Source organism: Drosophila takahashii, chromosome 3L, assembly GCF_030179915.1.
Source record: "Drosophila takahashii strain IR98-3 E-12201 chromosome 3L, DtakHiC1v2, whole genome shotgun sequence".
NCBI lineage: Eukaryota > Metazoa > Arthropoda > Insecta > Diptera > Drosophilidae > Drosophila > Drosophila takahashii.
The window spans coordinates 2234766-2256114 of record NC_091680.1 but is presented as its reverse complement, the minus strand read 5'-3'; the positions used below and the strand labels follow the sequence as shown (position 1 = coordinate 2256114).

Below are 21349 nucleotides of genomic sequence, written 5' to 3'. Positions count from 1 at the left end.
TATATTTTATGGGCATTACTATTATTAAATAACTAAATTCTGAACAAACTAAAATATATTTATTTTTTATTTATGGTAAGAAGTTTACTCTTTAAACTTTAAATTCAAAAACTTTAAGTAATAAATGGAACCACAACGAACTAGTTCCTGTTTGGTAGTTCCATTTTATAGCTACCCCTCCAAAAACCGACACATCTGAATTCTGGAACAGTCCAGAAATCCGCTCAAAATCGAAGATGTTTGGTCTGATTATCTCCGGACGCCTGCCGCAATCGGATTTTGTGGCCGTGGACGCCACCAAGCTGCTGGTCAATGTGCCCGACATAGAATCCGTCAACTACCTCGTCATCTTCCTCACCGGCGTTTCCCCACTGCCCGTCGGAACCTCGGCGGCGATATACTTCAGCTGGCCGGACGCGAATGCGGCGCCCACATGGCAGTACCTGGGTCACATCAACAACAACAAGCCCTCCGCCATCTTCAAGATCGCCCAGCTGAAGAAGAGCCACGAGCTGGAGGCCCACTCCCACGGGATGGTCTTCGGCACCCAGGAGATCTCGCACATCGCCCAGATTGGAGTCTCGCTCGAACCGGAGCTAACGGTGGCCCAGCAGACGCCAGCGGTGGTAAGTTCTGGAGGGGATTATGATTTGTAGCTTTATCATATCTAGAAAAAGCGGATTCAAGTTGTGTAGATTTCTTTCTTTTATATAACTTTAGTTATAAGAGATTTATATCCCTCTATTTTATCATTCTTAAGATTGTATAATTCATGAAAAACAACCTATTTAATCTTAAAATAATCTTATAATCCTAACTATCGCTATATAACTAATTGTTTAATAACTTATGTTCTCATAAAACACTAATTTTGTCAAGCCCTAGTTTAGATATATAGTTTTCATGTAGAACTCGTTTTTAAAAAAGACTGTCAATATGAAATATTATGTTCCATATCATATCATAGTAAAATTATATATTTTTTAAGCTAAGTTATTCTATATTTCTCTTTATTAAATATAGATCATATAGAACTCGTCCTTACAAAGACTGTCAATATGAAATATTATGTTTCATATAATATCATAGTAATATTATATACTTTATAGCCTAAGTTATTCTATATTTCTCTTTATTAAAAATATGTTACATCTCACTAATCCCTAATATTCTTCTTTATTACAGTCCACTGCCAACGACAACAAACAGTTCGGCCAGCGAATGCTGGAGAACTTCTTCAACTACGCCTCCAGCTTCGGCGTCTCAGCCAGGGACATTCCGCCCGCCTCGAGCGAAACCTTCGTGCCTTTCGCCGTCGTCCAGAACTGGTATACGAATTTCCAGCGCCGCATGGAACAGAACCCGAACTTCTGGAAGTACTGAGGACCCCATGGACGTTGGAGGAGTCGCCTCCGAGAGTTGTTGATATTACAAGTAAAGTTTTATATGTATTTTCTTTCTGTAATTACTGCCTATCGTTTATTTGGGTGGACTATAGAAGGTTACTATTGCACGCAAAGATTTGGAGATAAGTGTAGAAGGATGTTGGATGTGGCTAGGGCTCCGGCTTTGTTGGATCGACTGGAGTTTCCTGGGGAACCTTCTGGGTTTTGCTCTTACTAACTGATGGATCTCGTGAAGGCTTGCGCTTAATAAACTCTAGTTTCGATGGACTCCGAACAGTTGAAGATTTGGTAGATGCAGTAGAAGGTGGAGCCGTTCGAGCAGCTGAAGCTGTGGTAGTCGGACTTGGAGCTGGAGCGGAACCTGGCCTTCTCCTGGCTAAGGATTCATCCCTAGTTGACGGCGATACACCATCGTGGGCAGGAGAAGCTGGGTTTCTGCTTGGACTTCGCGCTGCTGAATCTTGAGGAGCTGAATCCATGCCTGGAGCCGAAGTCATCCTTTTCTTGCCTGCAGATTCCCCTCGAGGAGGCCTACTTGGGTACGAAATCGATGGCTTTCGAGGGGCGGGACCTGCTGCAGCTGGAGCGGGACCTGTAGGAGCAATGGACGAAGCTGGAGCGGAACCGGATCTCTTCTTGCCTGCAGAATCGCCCTTACCTGCTGGCGACGAACCGCCCTTTGCTGGCGGAGTTGGCTTGCTACCAGAGTTCGCCTTGGCCTTAGCCTGCTGCTCCTTGATCTTATCCTCCAGACGCTTCTTGTTCTCCGGCGTCAGCTCCCCGAAAATGCTCTTGATGATGGCCTTGTACTCGTTCTTGTGCTGCACCTTGTTTCCAGTGGCTGGCGAGGAGCTGGGCGGTCGTCCATGATAGGAAACGCAGCGGCTGAGGATTGGATCGTTAGTTAAAGATTATAATCATTTAAGGAGCACCCAGTATTTCGGTTTCCCCCGTCGCCCAGAGATCTATTTAAACAATAGCATTGGCGTTGGGCGACGCGATTTTTATTCAGTCTCCCTGCCTATCGTTCTTTTTTGGTGGCCTGCAAAAAAGCAATTTGGCAAGCTGACATATTTATTCAGTCTATATAGTGGCCGCCTATATATATATATTTAGAGATCTAGAAGAGCGCGTTTCTTCGGTCTGTCTAGGTTCGGAAACACGCGCAACCTCTGCTGACCAGACTGCAATTTCAATTGTCTTACGAGACCTATCAACATTGATATGCCCTGCAGATAATCGAAAGGGGGTTCCCAAAGATATATTTAATTTGTAGGATTTTTTCGGGATTTGTAATGCACAATTATAAATTATTATGGTTTTATAGAATTTCTTCATAAAATAAACACAAATTTCTACATTAAATTGTATTTATTACAATATTTTTAAGTTAAGCAAAAGATATTACTGTTTTCTACAGAATAAGAAAATTATTTGTTATGCTTTTCAACATTTAAGTGGTTTTAAAGACATGTCCAAATATATTTGAAATTTGTATTTTCTGAGTGAAAGAAATCTGGAGAAGCGCTTTTTATGTTTATTTGAATAAATTATATATAAGTATAAACACTAGGCAGATATTAAAAATAATGTTTACCTCTGCTAAGAAAACAAGTGTAGGTATATGAAGTGATTTTGATTTATTGTATTTAATGGTATATTTTAAGTTCTTTTTTATTTGAGATTTACAAACACTATATTTTTGCGAAATGATTTGTATTTATATTGGAAATATTATTATTTTTCTAAAATTTTAAGCATGTTCTTTTGTTTTTAGTATAAATGTATTTTTATTCTAACATTTTGCAACTTATCTGCAGGGCATTAACACTTCGCTATTTTTGCACCTTGTGCACCATAAAATTCGTTTGCAATTACATAGATTGCAGACTGATCAATGATCGGCTGCTTGCCAGCGAGGCGCAGCCACAGGGAACGGATTCTCAGATTGCTAGATTCCTAGATGGGTTGGATCTTTGGTGCTCCCGCCGACGGATTGCGCCAGTTTCGCTTGCAGCGTGTTGAGTGAAAGATAGTCGAGTGCGAACGGAGGAACAAGCTCGATTTGGTCGCGTGTTCTGGGCCACGGGAATAGGTCAGGAGAAGGCCCACAAGATGACAGATTCGGAGGAGCGATCGAGGGAGGAGGAGCATCAGCAGACGCCATCAATGTCGCAGGCAGCGGCTAATAATAATCATAATTCGCAGATGTTTTTAGATGGCATCGTAAATCAGTCGACTGCCGCTGAGTCAGCGGTGTTTTGTTGGTCAAAAACGTCGCCGGAAGTGCTCGGAATGGCAGGGCAATTTCCGGTTAACCTAAAAGAAACCACTTGGCCGAAGAGTTTACCCATGAATCACTCGAATTACAGCAGGAAAATACAAATATGTCAGCCATATTTCCAACCAATTCAAGCAGGAAAGTTTCCCATGCATCTGAATCTCAGGATAAACCAGGGATTTCCCTTGTATCAATGGGAAGTAGCCTCTGTTTACCAATTAGAAACAGAAATCCCTAGAGAAACCAGTGAAATTATACTTTTTAACACACATCAAGTATACGCCCCGTATAGACCAACCTTCCCCCTACAACAAGTATACGCACCGTGGCGCCTTAATTTCCCTCAACTCCTGCAGCTGCCCCGCAAAAATTCCGATGGCTTCTTCCCAGAAATCAGCACTACGATGACCCGCCGGCGAGACGCACAGGTGGCCACCGGCTCACCCACTGAGAAGGAGGCGCCCCAGGAATTTCCCATAATTAAAAAACGATTTGTTAGCTTTCCCAATTATCGAGCAATGCCTCAAGATGGGCCACGACTACAGCTACAGGCACCCACTACAAAAACAACGATGACGCAGCCGGGCCTCGAAATAAATGGAGGAGGAGCAAGAGCAGCCAGTGGTGTACATAAGGTGCCTCCGATGTTTGATAATGAACTCGAGGTCGGGCAAGAAGAGGGGGAGGCTTTCGCATTAAACTTGAACGTGGCAAGGGAAATCGAGCATCAACAGGCGGAAAATCTTAATGACGCCTTCGGGGAGAAGCGACACAACTACGACCACAAAAACGACGACGCCATTAGCGCGGATTTGGCCAAAAATAAACGCGAAATATGCGAGCAAAGCAAATTAGAGAAGGCCGAAGATCATAATGAGGCAAATATGAGAGATTTCGAGAGGCAGCAGAAGCATCAGCAGTCAATATGTTTGGCCAGGGAGCAGCAGACAATAGATGGGCATCGGATGGGGAATGGCTATAGCAACCACCTCTCAGACGGCCGCGAATCGTCGCCAGAGAAGCAACTAGCCGTGAATCTCCGCGAGCGGAATCTTGAACCGCTAAGGAATCCGAATCCGAATCCGAATCCCCAGCCAAATATAGAATTACTAAAGAGTTCCGTGCGCGTTTTCCTCGACGAGAGGAACTACTGGGATTGGAATTGGCAAAGCGACTGGGACTGGGAGCTGCTCGACCTTCTAACCCAGGCCATTGAATTGATTTGTAAGCAACCCAAAGAGGATAATCAGTATCATCAGGACACGGGTAACCTTTGGAGCGAGTCACCAGCCGCCGGAGCGGACATGACCGTGAGCAAAGTCAGCGAGGAGCGGGAGACAGAAACGACCGTCGACGTTTATCCCGCCGAGCAACTCGATCAACAGCCGGCGGACCAAGCGGATGACCATAATAATAATAGTAATAATATCATAGAAGCACCCTTAGCCAGCGAAATGAAGTACGAACTTAAGACAGCGAGTCCTTCACTGCCCAGCAGAAGTCCTCAAAGGGAATCCCCCGTTAGCAGACTAAGTACCTCTAGTCGTATACGCAATGTGGAGCTTCCAAGTGCGACGGCTTTCCCCTCCACCACTCATCTTACCCATGCTCCTCTCCTAAGGGATTTGAAACCCACCTCTATTAGCAGGGATAGCATCTCCTCCATCTCCTCCTCCATCGATGCGGATTCAGTGCTGCCCGAAAGAACTCGCTTAAGACGCCAGCGACGCGTTCGTTCGCAGGATTCCGTGGAGGAGAAACCAGAGGATGTCATAGAGAGGTTAAATAAACTCAAGGCAAGGATCTCTGGGGCACTCAGTGAAGTCAAGGGAGTCCTCAAGCAGTACAGCACGGAAAGTGAAGCGGAAGGAGCGGCGTCGGTGGAACAGTCCCAATTGAAACCAGGAGGAGATGAAGAACCTGCTCCCATTGCCTTTCGTTTTGTAAAGAAAGTGCGACGACGCAGCTACTTTGATGAGGCCGAAGAGGAAAAGGAGCAGGAAAATGACTCTACAACTAAAGAGAGCCAGGAAAATAAAATAGACACTACTGAAAAAGAAATCAAAGAGGAGGAAGCTGGGAAAACTACTCAGGATACCAAGATCCAAAGAGAACAGACACCCTTTGCTAGAGATCTTTCAGAGGTTCCAGAAAAACCAGAGGACCAAGCCAATAAAAAGAAGGAAATCAGTGAAAACCAAGAGATCAAATCTAATGAAAAGTTTGAGACACCTTCAAAAGATATCAAAATCAATGAAAATCAAGAAACCAAAGAGTTGGAAAATCAGGATACCAAGTCACCTAAAGATCAGGATAATTTAGATGGTAATATTACTAGTATAAGAACCCAAGAAATTAAAGAAAATATTGGAGATTCAGAACAACAGAAAAACATTAAAGATCACGAAGTAAAATCTCATATCAAAGAAGCTCTAGATCCCAAAATCTCCGAGGAAAAACTAGAGGTACCCAAAATAAATGGAGAATTACCAATGACACCTGAACAAATCAAACCAGCTGAGAAGAGTAAAACCCAGGCCAAAATTGAGTTCCTGGCCAAGGTGCAAAGTGAACTCAAGTCAAAATCGGTTAGGGAAGCAACTCCCAAGGAAGAAATAACCAAGGAAGACACTACCAAAAAAGAAACTACCAAAGATGAAACCTCTAAGGAAGCAATTACCATGGAATCATCGCCAAAAGAAGCTGCATCCAAGGATTTGACTACGAAAGAAACAGTTTCCAAGATAGAAACTACGAAGGAATCTCCTCCAGAGGAAGCAAAACATAAAAAAGCAACTCACAAAGAAGCCTCTTCCAAAAAGGCTACCCACAAAGAAAAGGTTCATAAGGAATTAGCCCCCAAAGAATCTAAAGAGACAACAAATATAGATGCCACCTCCTCAGAGACCCCGCCAGATGAGTCATCACCCGCATCGCAACCACCGAGCAGCACCAAGATCAAGAAGAAAGTCATCGTGAAGGTGAAGAACCCCAGACGCGCCTCGATCGCCGCCGTGGAGCCATCCAAGATCAAGGTGGAGCCTTTCGTCGAGCAGAGCGATGCTCTCATCGCCCAGCGACGACCCTCCGATTCCGAAGCGATTGTCAAGTGCAAGAAGAAGCTGAAATTGATGGGCGACACGGCGGCATCTGCAGTCGCCTCTACAGATATAAAAACAGTCCCAAGAGCAGCGATAAAAGAGGAGGCGGTGGAGGTCAGCGTGGTGCCAGCCAAGTTGCCCAGTGCCAAGAGCGGCGACCAAGGAGAAGCGGCTACAACTGCAGCAGCAATACAAGTAGAAGCACCTCCAATCGATGCTGATCGTCTAGAGATTGCCAATCTAGCGCCAGCAGGCGATCGAAGCAGACGCGCCAGCCTGAAACTAGCGGAGTTGGTGGGTGAAACGGTGCTGGTGGTGCCGGCAGCAGCACCAAAGCAACCAGAGTCCAAAGAACCCATCAGTCATCAAGAGGAGGAGAAGGAGGAGCTGCAACAGGTGGCCATCGCCGCTGACATTGTGCATCCGCAAATAGCAGCGACATTGAGGCACGAAGAATCGTCGGCTGAAGATTCATCGACCGCAGAGGCTACAAAAGCCGGAGAACAGGCGCCAAGCGGCGACAGTCTAGCCGCCATGCCGGAGCTGAAAGTACTCGCCGGTCCGGTGCAGCCGGTCAAGATCGAGACGGTGGAGCACACCCAGGATGAGGCGAAAATCCAGGAGGTTCTAGCGAAGAAAAAGCCTGCGAATCTCAAGAAACTGGTGCGCAAGAATTCCCTGGACAAGGAGCAGCCGGTGAAGCAGGAAAAGCAGGACCCTAGTAAGCTGAGCAACATACTCAGGGATCGCAACAAGATCAATGAGCTGTCCTCCAGGATCAACAAGCTTACGCCGCCCAAGAAGCAGGTGAAACCCAAGGAGGAGGAAAAGAAGGCTATAGCTATTGCTGAACCCAAGCCCGAAGAAGTAGCTCCTCCTCTCGAGGAAACTCCTGTGGAGAATGAAGAAATCCTGGAGGCAGAAACCGAACCCATAGAAGAACCTGCGCCCAAACCCAAAAAACCCAGGAAAGTCAAAAAGAAGGTGATCATCAAGCGGCAGAAGCGACGCCTCTCCGTTGGCGACACTTTCTTCCTCCAGCCGGAGCCCGAGGAGCCCGTCATTCCCGAGGTGGAGACCATCGAGCGGGCCATAGCCTATGTAACGGATGACGAGGAGGAGCAGGAGGATAGCAAGGTGACTCCACCGGAAGAGGAGAAGCCAGAACCCCTCAAATCCTGCCTGCACATAAGGGAGTACAAGATCGGGGATCTGGTGATGTATGCCGAACGCTATCGCAAGACCCAGGTGCGCTGGAAGCGGGGACGAGTGCTGGAGAGGATTACCAGCATCTCGTACAAGCTGGAGATCGAGGGCAAGGAGGTGCCCGCCCACGTGAGCTATATAAAGAAGTACACTGGGCGAAAAGTGCGCTTCGGGAACAAGGAGTACCTGGAAATCGACTACGAACAGGTGGCCGAGGAGGAGCGACGGGCGGCCAGCTACAGCATATGGAACATGGTGTAGATAGATGATAGATATACCTTATAAAGGGTATATATATATAGATAGCCCACCCCTAGTGGTGTGTCCAGTGTCCAGCCATCTTTGAGTGGAATTAAAAAATTTCCATTCGCCATGCGAGGTAATTTTTTAAGGATCTCAACTCGACATTCAGTTATGTTATAGTGATTCGTCCTTAGACCTTAGACCTTAGTCCTAGTCCTAGTCACTTTACGTAGATCCTAGATCTTAAATCTTAGTGTTATCTCCTAGTGTTTAGTGTAACTTATTCCAGGCCTTTCGTTTACATCTTAAGAGTACTCTGTATGTGTAATTATAAACAAGCTATTTAATGTTAAATAAAGCGGAAAATATTTCAGTTATGCGAGATGGTTCTATTTATAGTTCCGAGTTCCAAAGCCAATTACTCATAAAACTTTTATGGATCTGTTTATTCCGATGCTTTCCTCTCGGCGATTGATGCTTCTTGTTTTCGGGGTTATTTATAAAGTCGCAACTGGTGATTTCGATGAATGAACAATAAAACAATATATCTCAATCGGCAAACACAATCATCAATGTCGATGATGGAACCCCGAAATAACCCAACAGATACCAGATGAGAAATGCGTGCCATTAATAAAACTTTGGCGGGCTTTGCCGTGCAGTGGCCTGCATTAGTTATTTCTACAGATATATAGATCCATAAAACAAAAACATTACCACCCCAAGATCATCGGACAGACATTTCTCATAATTGATTGTCAAGGCGTTCGGTTCGGCGCTTTAAGAATTCTTTTGCGAGAATATCTCTCGCAATTACCAGAGATTTTAATTCACGCTGACAAAAACAACAAAGGAACTCGGGAAACAACACACAACACACATGCCAGCAATAAACATATCGGGCATGCCACATCATATAGATATAGTAGACCTGCGAATATGCTACATTCCTAAGGCCTCTGGCGGGATTTTCATTCAATTTTCGGGGCTGGCAACCGAGTACTATACGTATATATTTATATATTGTATGTGCGATCAAGACATTATGTATGTCTGGTAACGAGTACACAGGAAAAATTCATAATTCATGTCTATTGTCAGGGGAATGTCGAATAAATTAAGGCAAAAAGGTAAACAAAGGAAATAATAAGAAATGACATCTTTTGTTTAATCATTCAACAGGTAATATAAATATATCAAATTAAATCAAGTGTCTAGGTGTTTTAAAAATATTTAATAAATCTAATTGAGCAAGTCAAATGGGTAATTATAAAATGTTACATAAATTCTAGACACAAAAAAAGATCCCATTATAATATTTTTTAATATATCATATTAATTATCTAATAAATTTTAGAAACCTGTCTAGAAACCCCGCATTTTTCCAGTGCACCTACATTTTTGCACAAAAAGCAATTGAAAAACAAAGCACATTTCATTCTATATGTTCGGAATTTCGAGTTTAGCGATAGTTGGGAACACTTATGAAGACCAAAACAACATAAACATCAAAGATTTCAAGTGCAGAGCAGAAGAGTCCTCGCGGTTACACATGAAATCATATATTACATACATATTATTTTGAATATTTTTTCCGCTCAGAAATGTTTTTAGGGAAGCAATATTGTTTTCCATAAATCAGAGCAGAAATCTAGCGCAGCACTAGGCGCTATTAGGGACCATTGTTGGGGATCCGCATGCGAATAAAATAAAATTGTCGTGGAGAGGCGAGATATGTGGCCAAAAGACCCCGTCTATAAGGCAAAAAGAGAGAGAAAGGGGCTGGGTGTTTCGGTATCAAACGCCGCGAATCGAATCTGTGCCAAGTTCCTTGCGCCAGTTTTTTTTGTGGTTCTAGTCGCACCCATGAATACAATGCGATGTCCAACATCGACATGGCTGTCCGCGATCCCAGATCTCGATGATCTCGACCTCTATCTTTCTATCTGCAACGAGGCCATTCCGACCGGGCCAATTACTAACAACGCAGTTTGCCAAATTGAACAAATTATTGGAGTCTTCGTCTTCGACTGGCAATTAATCGTATGAAGACGACAGCCCACGATCCATGAACCCGCATATTTCATCGATTACCAACACCCCCCATTTTATTATAGTAATAAACCAACCATATAGTAAACATCGAGCCAGGAAACGAACTTTTTGGGGGGCGCCATCTGAACTCTGACGAGGCCAAGTGCGTTACACCTTCTGCGATACGAAAATATATACACAACCGTATATTTGGCATAGTTTATAGAAACAGTCCACACGTTTGTAAATCTTTAGGGCAGAGCAACCTCGAATTCGCTTGGCACACGTTTGATTAAAACAGAAAACGAAGATACAACAAGTGACAATGATTAGAGGCTGGTATTTTTAGTACATATATTATAGTATCTGCTATTGATATGTTACTATAGTAACCGATTTTAATTGAAGCAAAACAAGGGGAGAGTGTGGAATCTGAATTGAAAAGTGAAAAATTATAGTTTAATACTAATATAAACATTTTCAGATAATTTACCGACTGAAAATCATAATTTACCCTAAAGATAAGATATGAAAAATCTTTATAGAAAATATTTGAATATTCAGAAATGTAAAATTTAGAAAATCTTTTTCTTTAAGATTTGATTCTTTATAGTCCTAAACAAAATTTGAATCACTTTTTCTAAGAGAGTCTATAACTATAATCGTAGAAGTTAAATATTTCTGATTCTTCAGATTTTTAAAGAGTTTAAAAAATGTGTTTCGAAATTTTTGGTTAGTTAAGATAAAAAAGTTAAAACATATTTTGATAGACTTTATCATGAAGCAAGACCACTTAAAAGATATACCCCTCTCCCCATCAAATACTCGGTATCGAAAAGCAAAAACAATTAAAGCGAAATCCTCTGATGTTGGCATGCTTTTGGCTTAGGTGTCACCATCGCTAATCGCCATCAGCATCACCATCACCATCGCCATGAGCGCCAAAGATGGCGTCACACGGCGACGCAGCCCGTCGCCATCTTACCACCTCGGGAATTCTAGGGGTGTCATGCAAAGTGGAGGAAGAGAAGGAGGCGGAGGACGAGGAGGGTTGACACTCTGAAGGTGCGTCAACGTTAATCGCACCTGAATTGAATCACCCGTAAGAAAAGGGGAGTAGCCCAAGGTCTCCTTGCATTGCACCTTGGCATTTGTAGATGGATTATCTATGGCATTTACATATGTGTACTCACCTTTCGTTTTCGTTCTTGAGCAGCGCGGTATCGAAACGAGGCTGCACATAGGACCAGGCACCACTGTTCTTGTGCTCCTCCTGGGCCCACAAAAGCTCTGCTTTTGGATACATCTCCAATTGCTGGCTGATCAGGTCGTAGGGGAAGGGACACAGCTGGAGGATTAGGTAGAATTATGGTTAATATATAACTACTTGATATCACTAATATCAATTTGATGTTATAATGAACTATATATAAAATATAGTACTACTAAGAATATCAAGTTGATGATAACATTTGGCATTTTCATTGTAATCTAAAGAATTTTCCATTTTAGGAGTATTAGTGCCTCTTGTACTCAAGAATTCGCGGTCTTTTTTTTGTTAAAGAATTGTTGTATTCAAATAGTCTTATAATTATATAAGAATTCATTATTAAATCAAACTTATATTAATCTCATTTCTTTTTTTCATTTATCTCATTAATATCAATTTGATATTAGAATATACTTAATATAAAATAAGGTACTACTAATAATATCAAGTTGATATTAACATTTGACATTTACCTAGTATTTTAAAGATTTTTTCCATTTAAGGAATATTAGTTCCTCTTGCTCATAAGAATTCGCGGTCTTATTTTTTTAAAGAATTGTTGTATTCAATTAATCTTCGATTTATATAAGAACTCATTATAATATCAAACTAATATATGATATCAATATTTCTATTTTGTTTATAATAACAACTTCTACTACTATCTCACCTGTTCTACCCTCACCAGAGCCACAGACTCCACCTGCTCGTGGTCATCGCGCTCCTGGAAGAGATCATAGTATATCTTGCCAGAGCAAAAGACCAACTTCTTGACGCAATCGGGCTGTTTGCCAGCTGGCCCATTTTCCGGGATGAGCCGCTGGAAGGAGCTGCACTCGTTGAAGTCCTTGAAGGGACTCCTGGCCAGCGGATGGCGGAGCAGCGACTTGGGCGAGAAGTTAATCAGTGGCTTGCGGAAGCCCATTTTCACCTGGCGTCGCAGGCAGTGGAAGAGATTGGCGGGCGTGGAGAGATTCGTCACGATCCAGTTGACATTCATCAGCTGGCGGGCCACAAAGTCGGCATCGCAGGTATCCGGATAGACATCCGCATCGTCGTCGCTCATCTGCAGGAAGCGCTCAATCCGCCCGGAGGAATGCTCCGGACCCATGCCCTCCATGCTGTGGGGAAGGAGCAGCACCACTCCCGACTGGCGCACCCACTTGGTCTCTCCGCTGGCTATAAAAGTATCGATGATGCACTGCGCCGTGTTGCAAAAGTCACCAAATTGACCCTCCCACATGACCAGCGCATGGGGACTGGCCATGGAGTAGCCGTGCTCGAATCCCAGGACGGCGCACTCGGACAAGGAGCTATTGGACACGGAGTAGGGCGCCTGGTCGGGGTACAGGTGATCCAGGGCGATGTAGACAACCTTGTCGGCGGATTGGTGGTGCAGCACATGATGCCTGTGCGAGAAGGTGCCGCGCTCCACATCCTGACCGGATAGGCGGACGTGGATGCCTTCCTTTAAGAGGGAGCCAAAGGCGAAGGCCTCGCCCAGCGACCAGTCGGCCACCTTGTCCTGCACCATCTGCTTCCGCAGCGCCAGGATGCGGAGGATGCCCCTGTAGGGAGTTAAAATAATGGATATATTTGAAGGAGTAAATATTTACATAATAAATTTGTTCTAAAAATAAAAATTTTTTGTAGTTATGTAGTTATGAACTAACTGTTCGCTAATTAACGGAGAACTAACTGTATCAACAGTAAATTAATACAATCTTAGCAGTAAACCTAACGAAGATGTATAGCCTACGAAAATAGGTCGAAACAAGTAGGAAGAATACTGATCTTAGACAAAAAAAAATTTTTTTTAAGCTTTTTTATGGTACTTTAGTCAAATCAAGGCGCATAGTTAAAAAATCTACAGTTTTGAACAGCTAACAACCTTAGCTTACGAACCCCATCACTTTTTGAAACATTTAATTTTTTACCATTTTTTGCATTTTTTAAGAGGTAAAAAAAAATTTACAAAAATTAGAGTTTCAGTTTTCAATGCCAATCGATTGGGAATTTAATTACGAGTTCAACAAGGTATGGCATTCTATAATTGGTCAACAATTTCCTATGTTTTGCTCAAAATAAAATAAAATTTGTTGTGGTTTTTGTTACAAAATCTGATTTTTGGTATTGTTTCCTAGAAATTCTATAGATACTCACTTGTGCATCTCGAACTTGTGCTCCGGCGGCGGAGGACTGGAGAATATGTTGCCGATCGTCTTCAGGGTGTCCGTGCTGATGCCAGTGGGACACAACTTCAGGCGATCGCGACCCTCGAAGAATCCCGGCCAGGGGGAGTCGATCCAGGAGGAGTACTAAAAAGAATAATTAGAAAAAACCAGTAAACCAATCAGTCATCTCACCCTTATGCTCTTGATCGACTTGGACTTGGTCCAGGCATCCTCGCAGATCTTGTCGTAGTTCGCGACCATGCCCTTAAATTCGGCATCCGTCAGGACGCCCTCCTTGATCAGCTTCTCGGCGTAGAGCAGCAGGCAGGGCTTCAGCTTCCGGATGCGCTGGTACATCAGTGGCTGGGTGAACATGGGCTCATCCGCCTCGTTATGTCCATTCCGGCGATAGCCCACTATGTCAATGACCACGTCCTTCTTGAACTCGTTCCTATAGTCGGCAGCAATGCGGCTGCACTGGATGCAGGCCTCCGGATCGTCGGCATTTACATGGAAGATGGGTGCCATCACCACCTTGGCCACATCGGTGCAGTAGCGCGAGGAGCGGGAGAACCGGGGATCCGTGGTGAAGCCCACTTGGTTATTGGAAACAATGTGTATGGTGCCGTAAGTGGTGTAGTTGGGCAGATCCGACAGATGCATCGACTCGTAGACCACACCCTGTCCCGAAAAGGAGGCATCTCCATGGATGATGATGGGCAGCACCTTGCTGCCATTGGTATCGCCTCGCTGGAACATCTCCGCCCGCGCCTTGCCCAGCAGCACCGGATTCACATGCTCCAGATGCGAGGGATTCGCCACCACGGTGATGCGCACCATGCGATTGGTTTGTCTATTGAGACGCTCCTGGAAGACTCCCAGATGGTACTTCACATCCCCCGAACCCGAATCGCTGGCTTTTAGCCCATGGAACTGGGATAGAATGTCGGCAATGGACTTCCGGCAGATATTGGCCAGCACATTCAAGCGTCCCCGATGAGCCATTCCTATAAGGATCGATTCTACTCCATGATTGGTGGCTGTGTCTACTACCTCTTTTATAGTGGGTATCATGATGTCGCAACCCTCGAGGCCAAAACGTTTTTCCGATGAAAACTTCCTCGCCAAAAAGTTCTCAAAGCCCGTTGCCCGAGTCAATCGCTCTAGGATTAACTTCTTCTCATCCTTGGTTAAATCCAATCCTCCTGGTTTTTCTAGCCTATCCCTTATCCAATTGGTCTTGGTCAACGAATTGATCTGCATGTACTCCACTCCAATGGAACCGCAATAGATGCGCTCCAAGCGATCCAGGATCTCTCTGGGGTGGAAAGATATAGGGGTTAGCTATATAGGATTGGATTAATTTTTATCTTACTTTAATGTCAAAAACTCCTCATCACCGCCTATCATCGTGGAGGAGGGCAACTTGAACATGGCATTGAGATCTCCTGCAATTAAATATAAAATGATATGATCTTTAATCCTTAAATTATCCTTAATCCTCACCAAATATATAGGAGTAGTGCTGGCGGAGCACCTCCCTGGCCGCCTGCCGTTGGGAGCCATCTAGAGAGGTGGTTTTCTGAGGCCCAACAATACCCAAAGGATCCAGATTGGCGGCCAAATGACCACGTGATTGATAAGCCCGGATGATGGCCTGGATGGTGTGGTGATCATCGATATTCTTCCAGTCGCTGGGAGGTGCAGAAGGAGCTGGAGAGGCTCCTCCGCCGGATGCCGTTCTCTCGCCCAAACGAGCTTTTAATGCTGTTCTTTCAACCGGAGGACGTCTGTACTTCCGGGGGTGCGTGGATCGGATGGGATGACGCTTAGTTCTCTCATTGCCGCTGAAGAGCTCGTCCCAGGACTAGGAAAAGATTAAATAAAATATAGGATTCTAGGTAGCGATATATGTGATAAACCAAAAAAACTATAAACTATCATATAATTCACAAAAATATTAAGGAAAATATTCTATTAATCTCTACAAATAAAATTGGGATCCTAAAAGATCCCAAAAACTCACCACATCCACAGACCGTGGATTCCGCTTCCACTTGTTATAGAGACCCTCGATGTAGGAGGCACTGCAGCCGCTGGCGAAGGAGTCCAGATCCTGGGCAGATCCATCCAACCGAGAGCTAGTTTGTATAGAGCGCAGTGCAAGTCTGGCGAGGATGTGGTGGTCAGTGCCCCAGCGTCTCATCCGCACAAGACTCCTCAGCCGACATTGGTTCATGTTCTATGGGGAACTCTATATACCCGGTAGATTTTGAATTAATTTAGAGAAAGGCCAAAAGTGTTAGGGGAGTGAAGGCTGGGAGAAGTGTGAGTTCAAAACTTCATTTCTGGCATGCAAGTCACTTTTAGCAAGACATGCTGAGATTTTATTGGATTCATTCTTCATGGTTTTTGAGAGGTTTTTTGATGGTACTATTTTTGAGATCACCCAAATATTAAATATCTTTAGGAGTCTTTGAACTTTTTAGTTTCAAGTTGCTTATCTTCGTATCTCTATTGGGTTTTTGCAGACTTTTCACTGTTAACTCATCCAAATATATCCACGATTTATCTTCATCTGGGGAATCTTTCTGTTCGGCATTGAAAACCCTTAAAGGTCTGAAAGTTTCGGGTATGGGTTTACTTAATTTAGGCTTGTTCGGCTGTACAGCAGGTTTTTGTTTATCAACTGTTTTTGACTCAACATTTTCTTCAGGTTTAAAAACCCTAAGAGCAGTTTTGTATTCTTTAGGTTTCTTTTTGAAGGTAATTTTTAAGATGTTTGATGTTTCACTGCCATCCTTTACTTTTTCAGGCTGAATTGTATCAGTTGAATCCTCATTTAAGGTGCTGTCATCAATATCATCGATTAGTTCTTCAAGGGTCTCGTAAGTATCACTTTTATTTTTTTGGGTACGGTTGGTTTTGTTCTCCTCTGAATCTGAAGTTTGTTTTTCAGGTGTTTTAGTGGACTTCAAAGCGTCATTAACGTCCTTAAGTTTGTTTATAGCGCTATTTTTATCTTTTATCGGGAAAGTTTTTAATCTGATTTTATCAAATTTGGAATTGTAATCATTTGGTTCTAACTGTTCCTTCAGTTTTTCCTCTTTCGGTTTCGAAGGCACTTTAATTTCTGGATTATTTATGGTTTTGGGCATCTTTCTTCTTCCATGTTTAAGTCTCTTTTCGTAATAATTTTTAAAGTACACGGTTTTATTTGGTTTACAAAAACCTTGAGAACGTTTTTTAACAACCATAGTTGGACCATTATGCCGTTTACATTTATCCCTTGCAGAAGCTTGCTGCCAATATTTTAAGAATGTTTCAAAGGACCCGTATTTCCTTTGAAAGTTATTTCGGGAATTTCTAGATCTCCTTGAAGCCATCAAGTTTTTGTCCACAGTTGATAAAGATTTTTCAGGCTCCTTTGGTGGTTTCTTTTGGGACATTCTCCTTGTCATATTTTTTGAAAATGGATTTTCCACTGCTTTGGTTGTTAATACGGAACCAGGCATTTTGCAACTAATTTTTTTATAGTCGTATATTCCTGATGTCCTGATTTCCGGCGAGAGTGAAAGCACTTCCATGTCGTCTTTTTGAGGACGAACTACGCAAGCATTTAAGTCGGATTCCAAAGTGTCAGACGAAACCTTCAGTACCGGAGGAGAGATTGCTGGCCTCTTAACTGGCAATGAAGCATCCATCTGTAATTAAATTATATATTATTTTAAAACTTAAATGGATTTTTTTCATAAGATGATTGATATGTGTAACTTTAATTTAAAAGGGAAATAATATTGTTTCTCTAGAAAAAGAAAAGGGTATAAAAATAATTCCCTTATCTGAATGGTTCTCCGTGGATCCGACATAGTAAACCTTTTCCGGTAAAGTCAATACTTTGTTAGGTCTATCCCTAAAATGGGGATAATTGGGATTGTTTGTTTCCGTGTTTATTTGATCCTTAACTAAATCCTTGAAGAACTGCTGCCAGGTCTACGAAAATGACAGTTAGGGAATCTTTTGGCCATAAGTACACATCTTAATCGACTTACCCCATTAATCGAGTTATTGTCCGTTATCCATTTGGCGAACAAGCACTCCATGTGCCTGGAATTCGATGTACTCGCCAGGACGTCGGATTCAAAGATTCCCGGTTTGTGGACTCCAGAATCCTCGGTTTTTGAGCCCATGTTTTGGAGCTGACAACGTTGCGACGAGAGCTTTAGAAATAAGCGGACGTTGTTGCTCCAGGCCATGTTTTTCACCCTTCTCATACGTTAATTTTGCCGTCTATGGCCAAAAAATACAATTTTACGCTAGTTTGTATGCATTTAAACTTAATTTAATAAAAACTTTGACTTTTGAGCAGAGTGGTTGCAACTGTACTTCAAAATCGGAACCGGTATTGAACTAGTACCGAGTTAGTATTTTATTAATTGGTAATTGTAAACAACATTAGTCAATTGTTGTTACCTAAAACAATTTTAAAAAGTTAAAAATGATGTATGTTAAATTTAATAAAAAATGGTTTTAATTTACAATCAAAAAACCCAAGTTGGGAAACACTTGCAATTTTTATCAATAATTTAAAAGTTTCATTGATTTTTTTATTATAAATAAAAAAGAAAATTGGCAACCAATTGCAATTTTTAATGAAAAACACTTTTAATTATAATTTGATGACAGTTATTTCGAACTAGTTCCAATGGCAAAACCAAAAGCAGTGTTGTAAAACGCACCTCCCCAACTTTTAGCCCATACCCGCCTGCGGTCACACTAATCCCACACGATAATAAAAACGCCTGGAAATTGTTTAATTATTATTTTTTGTAAATAAGCCTGGGAGAATTGCAGGAGGCCAGGTCGCCCAGCCGTCGTTGCCATGAATCAGTTCCACACTCCCTCATTCGGCGATGTGTTTGAGCTGAACGACACGCCGTCGGAGAGTCCGAGTCCCAGTCAATCAGTAAGTGGAGGCAGTGCATCCAAGTTCCCTCTCCCAACCGGAGGAGCAGAGCAACCAACTGGAATGGCTGCCCATCGGTTTGGTTTGCCGACCGACCGCCCGCCTTAATTGCCGCGCATCGATGGCCGTAATGGTTTTATAATGAGCGAGAGAGATCGGAATCGGTAGCTGTTGTTGTTGCTATGTGCTGGCGACCAGCTGGAGGAGCTCCCCCAACCATTACACCCCCCACCCCTCCCCCCTTTTTGGGTTATCGCTTGGGCGAACGTCCACAAATGCCGCGTCAGCTTCTTATCAGCAAACAGCACGCACACACAGTCGCACAATCAGCAGCGCAGGCTACACATACCGCCCCTCGCCACGGCCACGCCCCCCCTCCCCACACACACAGAACTCAGCTTGGGCGAGCGATTTGTACATTATAGTTTAGTTGCTCACTCTGCGATTGGGATGAAGAAGTTTCTAGTGAGCTCACGCTGGGTTTTCAAGCACTAAATCATTGAAATAACCGTGTGCCCTTTGTTTGTTTCTTGCAGTCGCGGAGAATGCTTAGCCTGGATCAATCCATGTTGAATGACGACGATGACGAGGAGGATTGCGACACATATGGTGGAGGAGGAGCATCGCAGAGTCTCATGGTTCAGCCAGCGGAGCACCAGCAGCAGTTACAGGCACCTCCGAAACCCCTGGCGCCCTTTGCCCTCTTCTTCCGCGACACTGTGACCGCCATCAAGCAGCAGAATCCCGCCTGCTCCCTCGAGCAAATGCAGGTGATTGTGCAGACCATGTGGGAGTCACTCGATGAGACGCAGAAGACCGTCTATAGTTTGCGGCACGAGCAGGAGAAGCGCGACTATGTGCGTTTGATGCGGGACTATCGTCATCAGCTATCCGAAACGGAGGCTCCACCAGAACCTGTAGTTCCCCAGCAGTCGGTGATAGTCCCTCCACCCTTAGTTACCCCCAAAGTGGAGGAGCCAGAGCAGCCTGCTCCGCCCGAGCAAATACAACTGCTCACCGAGGCGGCCACCGTGCAGAAATGCACCCGGGAGCAGTGCAACAAGCCGGCCATCATCAATCCCGACTGGGAGGACGAGTACTGCAGCAACGAGTGCGTGGTCATCCACTGCCGGAATGTCTTCAACGACTGGGTGCTCACCATGAAGTCCTAGCCCTCATGTAACCACTTAGCTTAGCCTAGATTTTAGCCAACAATCGCTGCCGTGCGCCGTATATATATAATATATATAATATACAGACTGAGTGGCAGATAGCTATACAATATAGTCCCAGTTTCGGTTGTAATTAGCATTTGTGTGGAGAGCCTGAATGAATGCGAGACACGCTTTGTATGATACGTTAATTGTAGTCAATAAATCATATTAGAAATAGATCAGAATTATACTAAAAAAAAGAAATAACATTTAGAAAGTATATCTATCATTTAGTCACTGCATTTAATCAAGTAACTTTGTTAAATTCTTTTTTAAATCACACATCTCACCCTCAGTAAATAAAACTCTTCTTTTTATATGGTAACTTTTAATAAATACACACATTTATTACTCTTGCACTTCATTATCAATATATCAATGCCGGTTGCTTACAAAAATTCACTTTCGCTCGTTCTATATATTTACCAAATAATTAAAATGTATAAATTAATTCGTTTAAAATAATATTTGTTAAAGACGACGTTTCCTTGGTTGCCTTGCTGAAGTAATGCGCCATTGTTAAGAGTACGAGTTTAAATAAACAACAGTATAAAAAAGTTCAAGCTTAAAATATTATAGAGAGAGAGTTGGTTTTTTAACCCATTTCTCACATATATATACAGATAATGTATATATTATAATGTTATATTGGGCGGGCTTTGACAATAAAGCGGGTTAGAGAGATACAGAGAGAGAAAAATATGTTAAATGCAGCCTGCAAAGCGCACAAAGCATATAGTAGAGCATCGTACTTTGAGTAGAGAGTTCGGGTTATATAATAAGCACAAGTCGCTTGGCATTTAACGTAAACATAAAGCGCACTCTAAATAATATCACCAAATACTTGTTTTCATTTTCAGTTATCTTTTTTGTCTATCCGCTTTGCATACAATCAATCCAACTTCCCAATAGGCTAATATAATTATATTTCGGAGTGGTAGGTTAGGTTAAACGGCTTCAGCTGTCTGGGTATAACGAATATTTAATTATCGCGCTAGTTGTCTGCTGTGGGTAGGTAGTAACATCATCTCGTTATTATCGTTATTGTATAATGCTTGTTTTGTTTCATGCGCCAAACTGCAACGGCAGCTGCATGCTAGATTATTGACTAGTGTTGCCTTATGGGACGTGTACGGTTCTGGTTTCGGGTTGGCATCTGTATTTCTGTTGGGGGCCATATTTGATACGACCTGGAAAGGTATAATAAATTAGAAAGGGTTTCTATCAGGGACCGTAAATAATCGTTATTTCAGATTTTTATTTTAAAAGGCCTACTAAGATTTGTACAATTTTTAATCAACAATTTTACTGGTTTTTATGCACTTTATAGAAATGAACAAACAAAAGTTAAGTTAAGAAGAGTAAAAAGAACGTTATTTTTGACGTTTAAAACAAAATATTACATTAGTCTTTTTAAAATAAAAATCTCAAATAACGATTATAATAATAGATAA

The 21349-nt window shown here is 42.9% G+C and overlaps 6 protein-coding genes across 9 annotated transcripts in view; 3 read left to right on the top strand and 3 right to left on the bottom strand.

Moving 5' to 3' along the window:
• Positions 1 to 168: 168 nt before the first annotated feature.
• Positions 169 to 1465, top strand: LOC108055168 (protein OPI10 homolog). Its single transcript, XM_017138427.3, has 2 exons — positions 169 to 626; positions 1186 to 1465. Exons 1-2 carry the CDS (start codon positions 237 to 239, stop codon positions 1381 to 1383), a joined length of 588 nt encoding a protein of 195 aa, XP_016993916.2. The 5' UTR covers positions 169 to 236; the 3' UTR covers positions 1384 to 1465.
• On the bottom strand, positions 1441 to 15954 carry LOC108055167 (2-oxoglutarate dehydrogenase-like, mitochondrial). Of its 2 annotated transcripts, XM_070214435.1 has the most exons (9): positions 15742 to 15954; positions 15222 to 15582; positions 15091 to 15163; positions 13908 to 15033; positions 13705 to 13859; positions 12212 to 13109; positions 11465 to 11619; positions 2065 to 2291; positions 1441 to 1998 (listed from the first exon to the last, which is right to left on the bottom strand). In XM_070214435.1, the coding sequence occupies exons 1-9, from the start codon at positions 15952 to 15954 to the stop codon at positions 1556 to 1558; spliced, it is 3651 nt and encodes a 1216-aa protein (XP_070070536.1). In that variant the 3' UTR covers positions 1441 to 1555. The 2 variants fall into 2 exon arrangements, with proteins under 2 accessions (XP_070070536.1, XP_016993913.2); XM_017138424.3 differs by having other exon boundaries at positions 1441 to 2291.
• On the top strand, positions 3522 to 8614 carry LOC108055166 (microtubule-associated protein futsch). Its single transcript, XM_070214334.1, has one exon. It carries the CDS (start codon positions 3522 to 3524, stop codon positions 8253 to 8255), a length of 4734 nt encoding a protein of 1577 aa, XP_070070435.1. The 3' UTR covers positions 8256 to 8614.
• Positions 15955 to 16171: 217 nt separating the features above from the next.
• LOC108055169 (DNA ligase 1) lies at positions 16172 to 18099 on the bottom strand. The gene is made up of 3 exons (XM_070214436.1): positions 17768 to 18099; positions 17555 to 17708; positions 16172 to 17421 (listed from the first exon to the last, which is right to left on the bottom strand). The coding sequence occupies exons 1-3, from the start codon at positions 17987 to 17989 to the stop codon at positions 16172 to 16174; spliced, it is 1626 nt and encodes a 541-aa protein (XP_070070537.1). The 5' UTR covers positions 17990 to 18099.
• A 373-nt stretch (positions 18100 to 18472) lies between these two features.
• Positions 18473 to 20607, top strand: LOC108055147 (TOX high mobility group box family member 4). 2 transcript variants are annotated; one of them, XM_017138382.3, is made up of 2 exons: positions 18473 to 18681; positions 19218 to 20602. In XM_017138382.3, the coding sequence occupies exons 1-2, from the start codon at positions 18598 to 18600 to the stop codon at positions 19851 to 19853; spliced, it is 720 nt and encodes a 239-aa protein (XP_016993871.2). In that variant the 5' UTR covers positions 18473 to 18597; the 3' UTR covers positions 19854 to 20602. The 2 variants fall into 2 exon arrangements, with proteins under 2 accessions (XP_016993871.2, XP_016993872.2); XM_017138383.3 differs by lacking the exon at positions 18473 to 18681 and adding an exon at positions 19050 to 19146 and having other exon boundaries at positions 19218 to 20607.
• A 38-nt stretch (positions 20608 to 20645) lies between these two features.
• Positions 20646 to 21349, bottom strand: part of LOC108055146 (serine-rich adhesin for platelets) — a 30964-nt gene continuing 30260 nt past the window's right edge. For both annotated transcript variants that reach the window (XM_044394348.2, XM_070215890.1), the window contains exon 5: positions 20646 to 21085. The gene's annotated coding sequence lies outside the window, so the exon portion shown is untranslated. The remainder of the gene's footprint in view (positions 21086 to 21349) is intronic.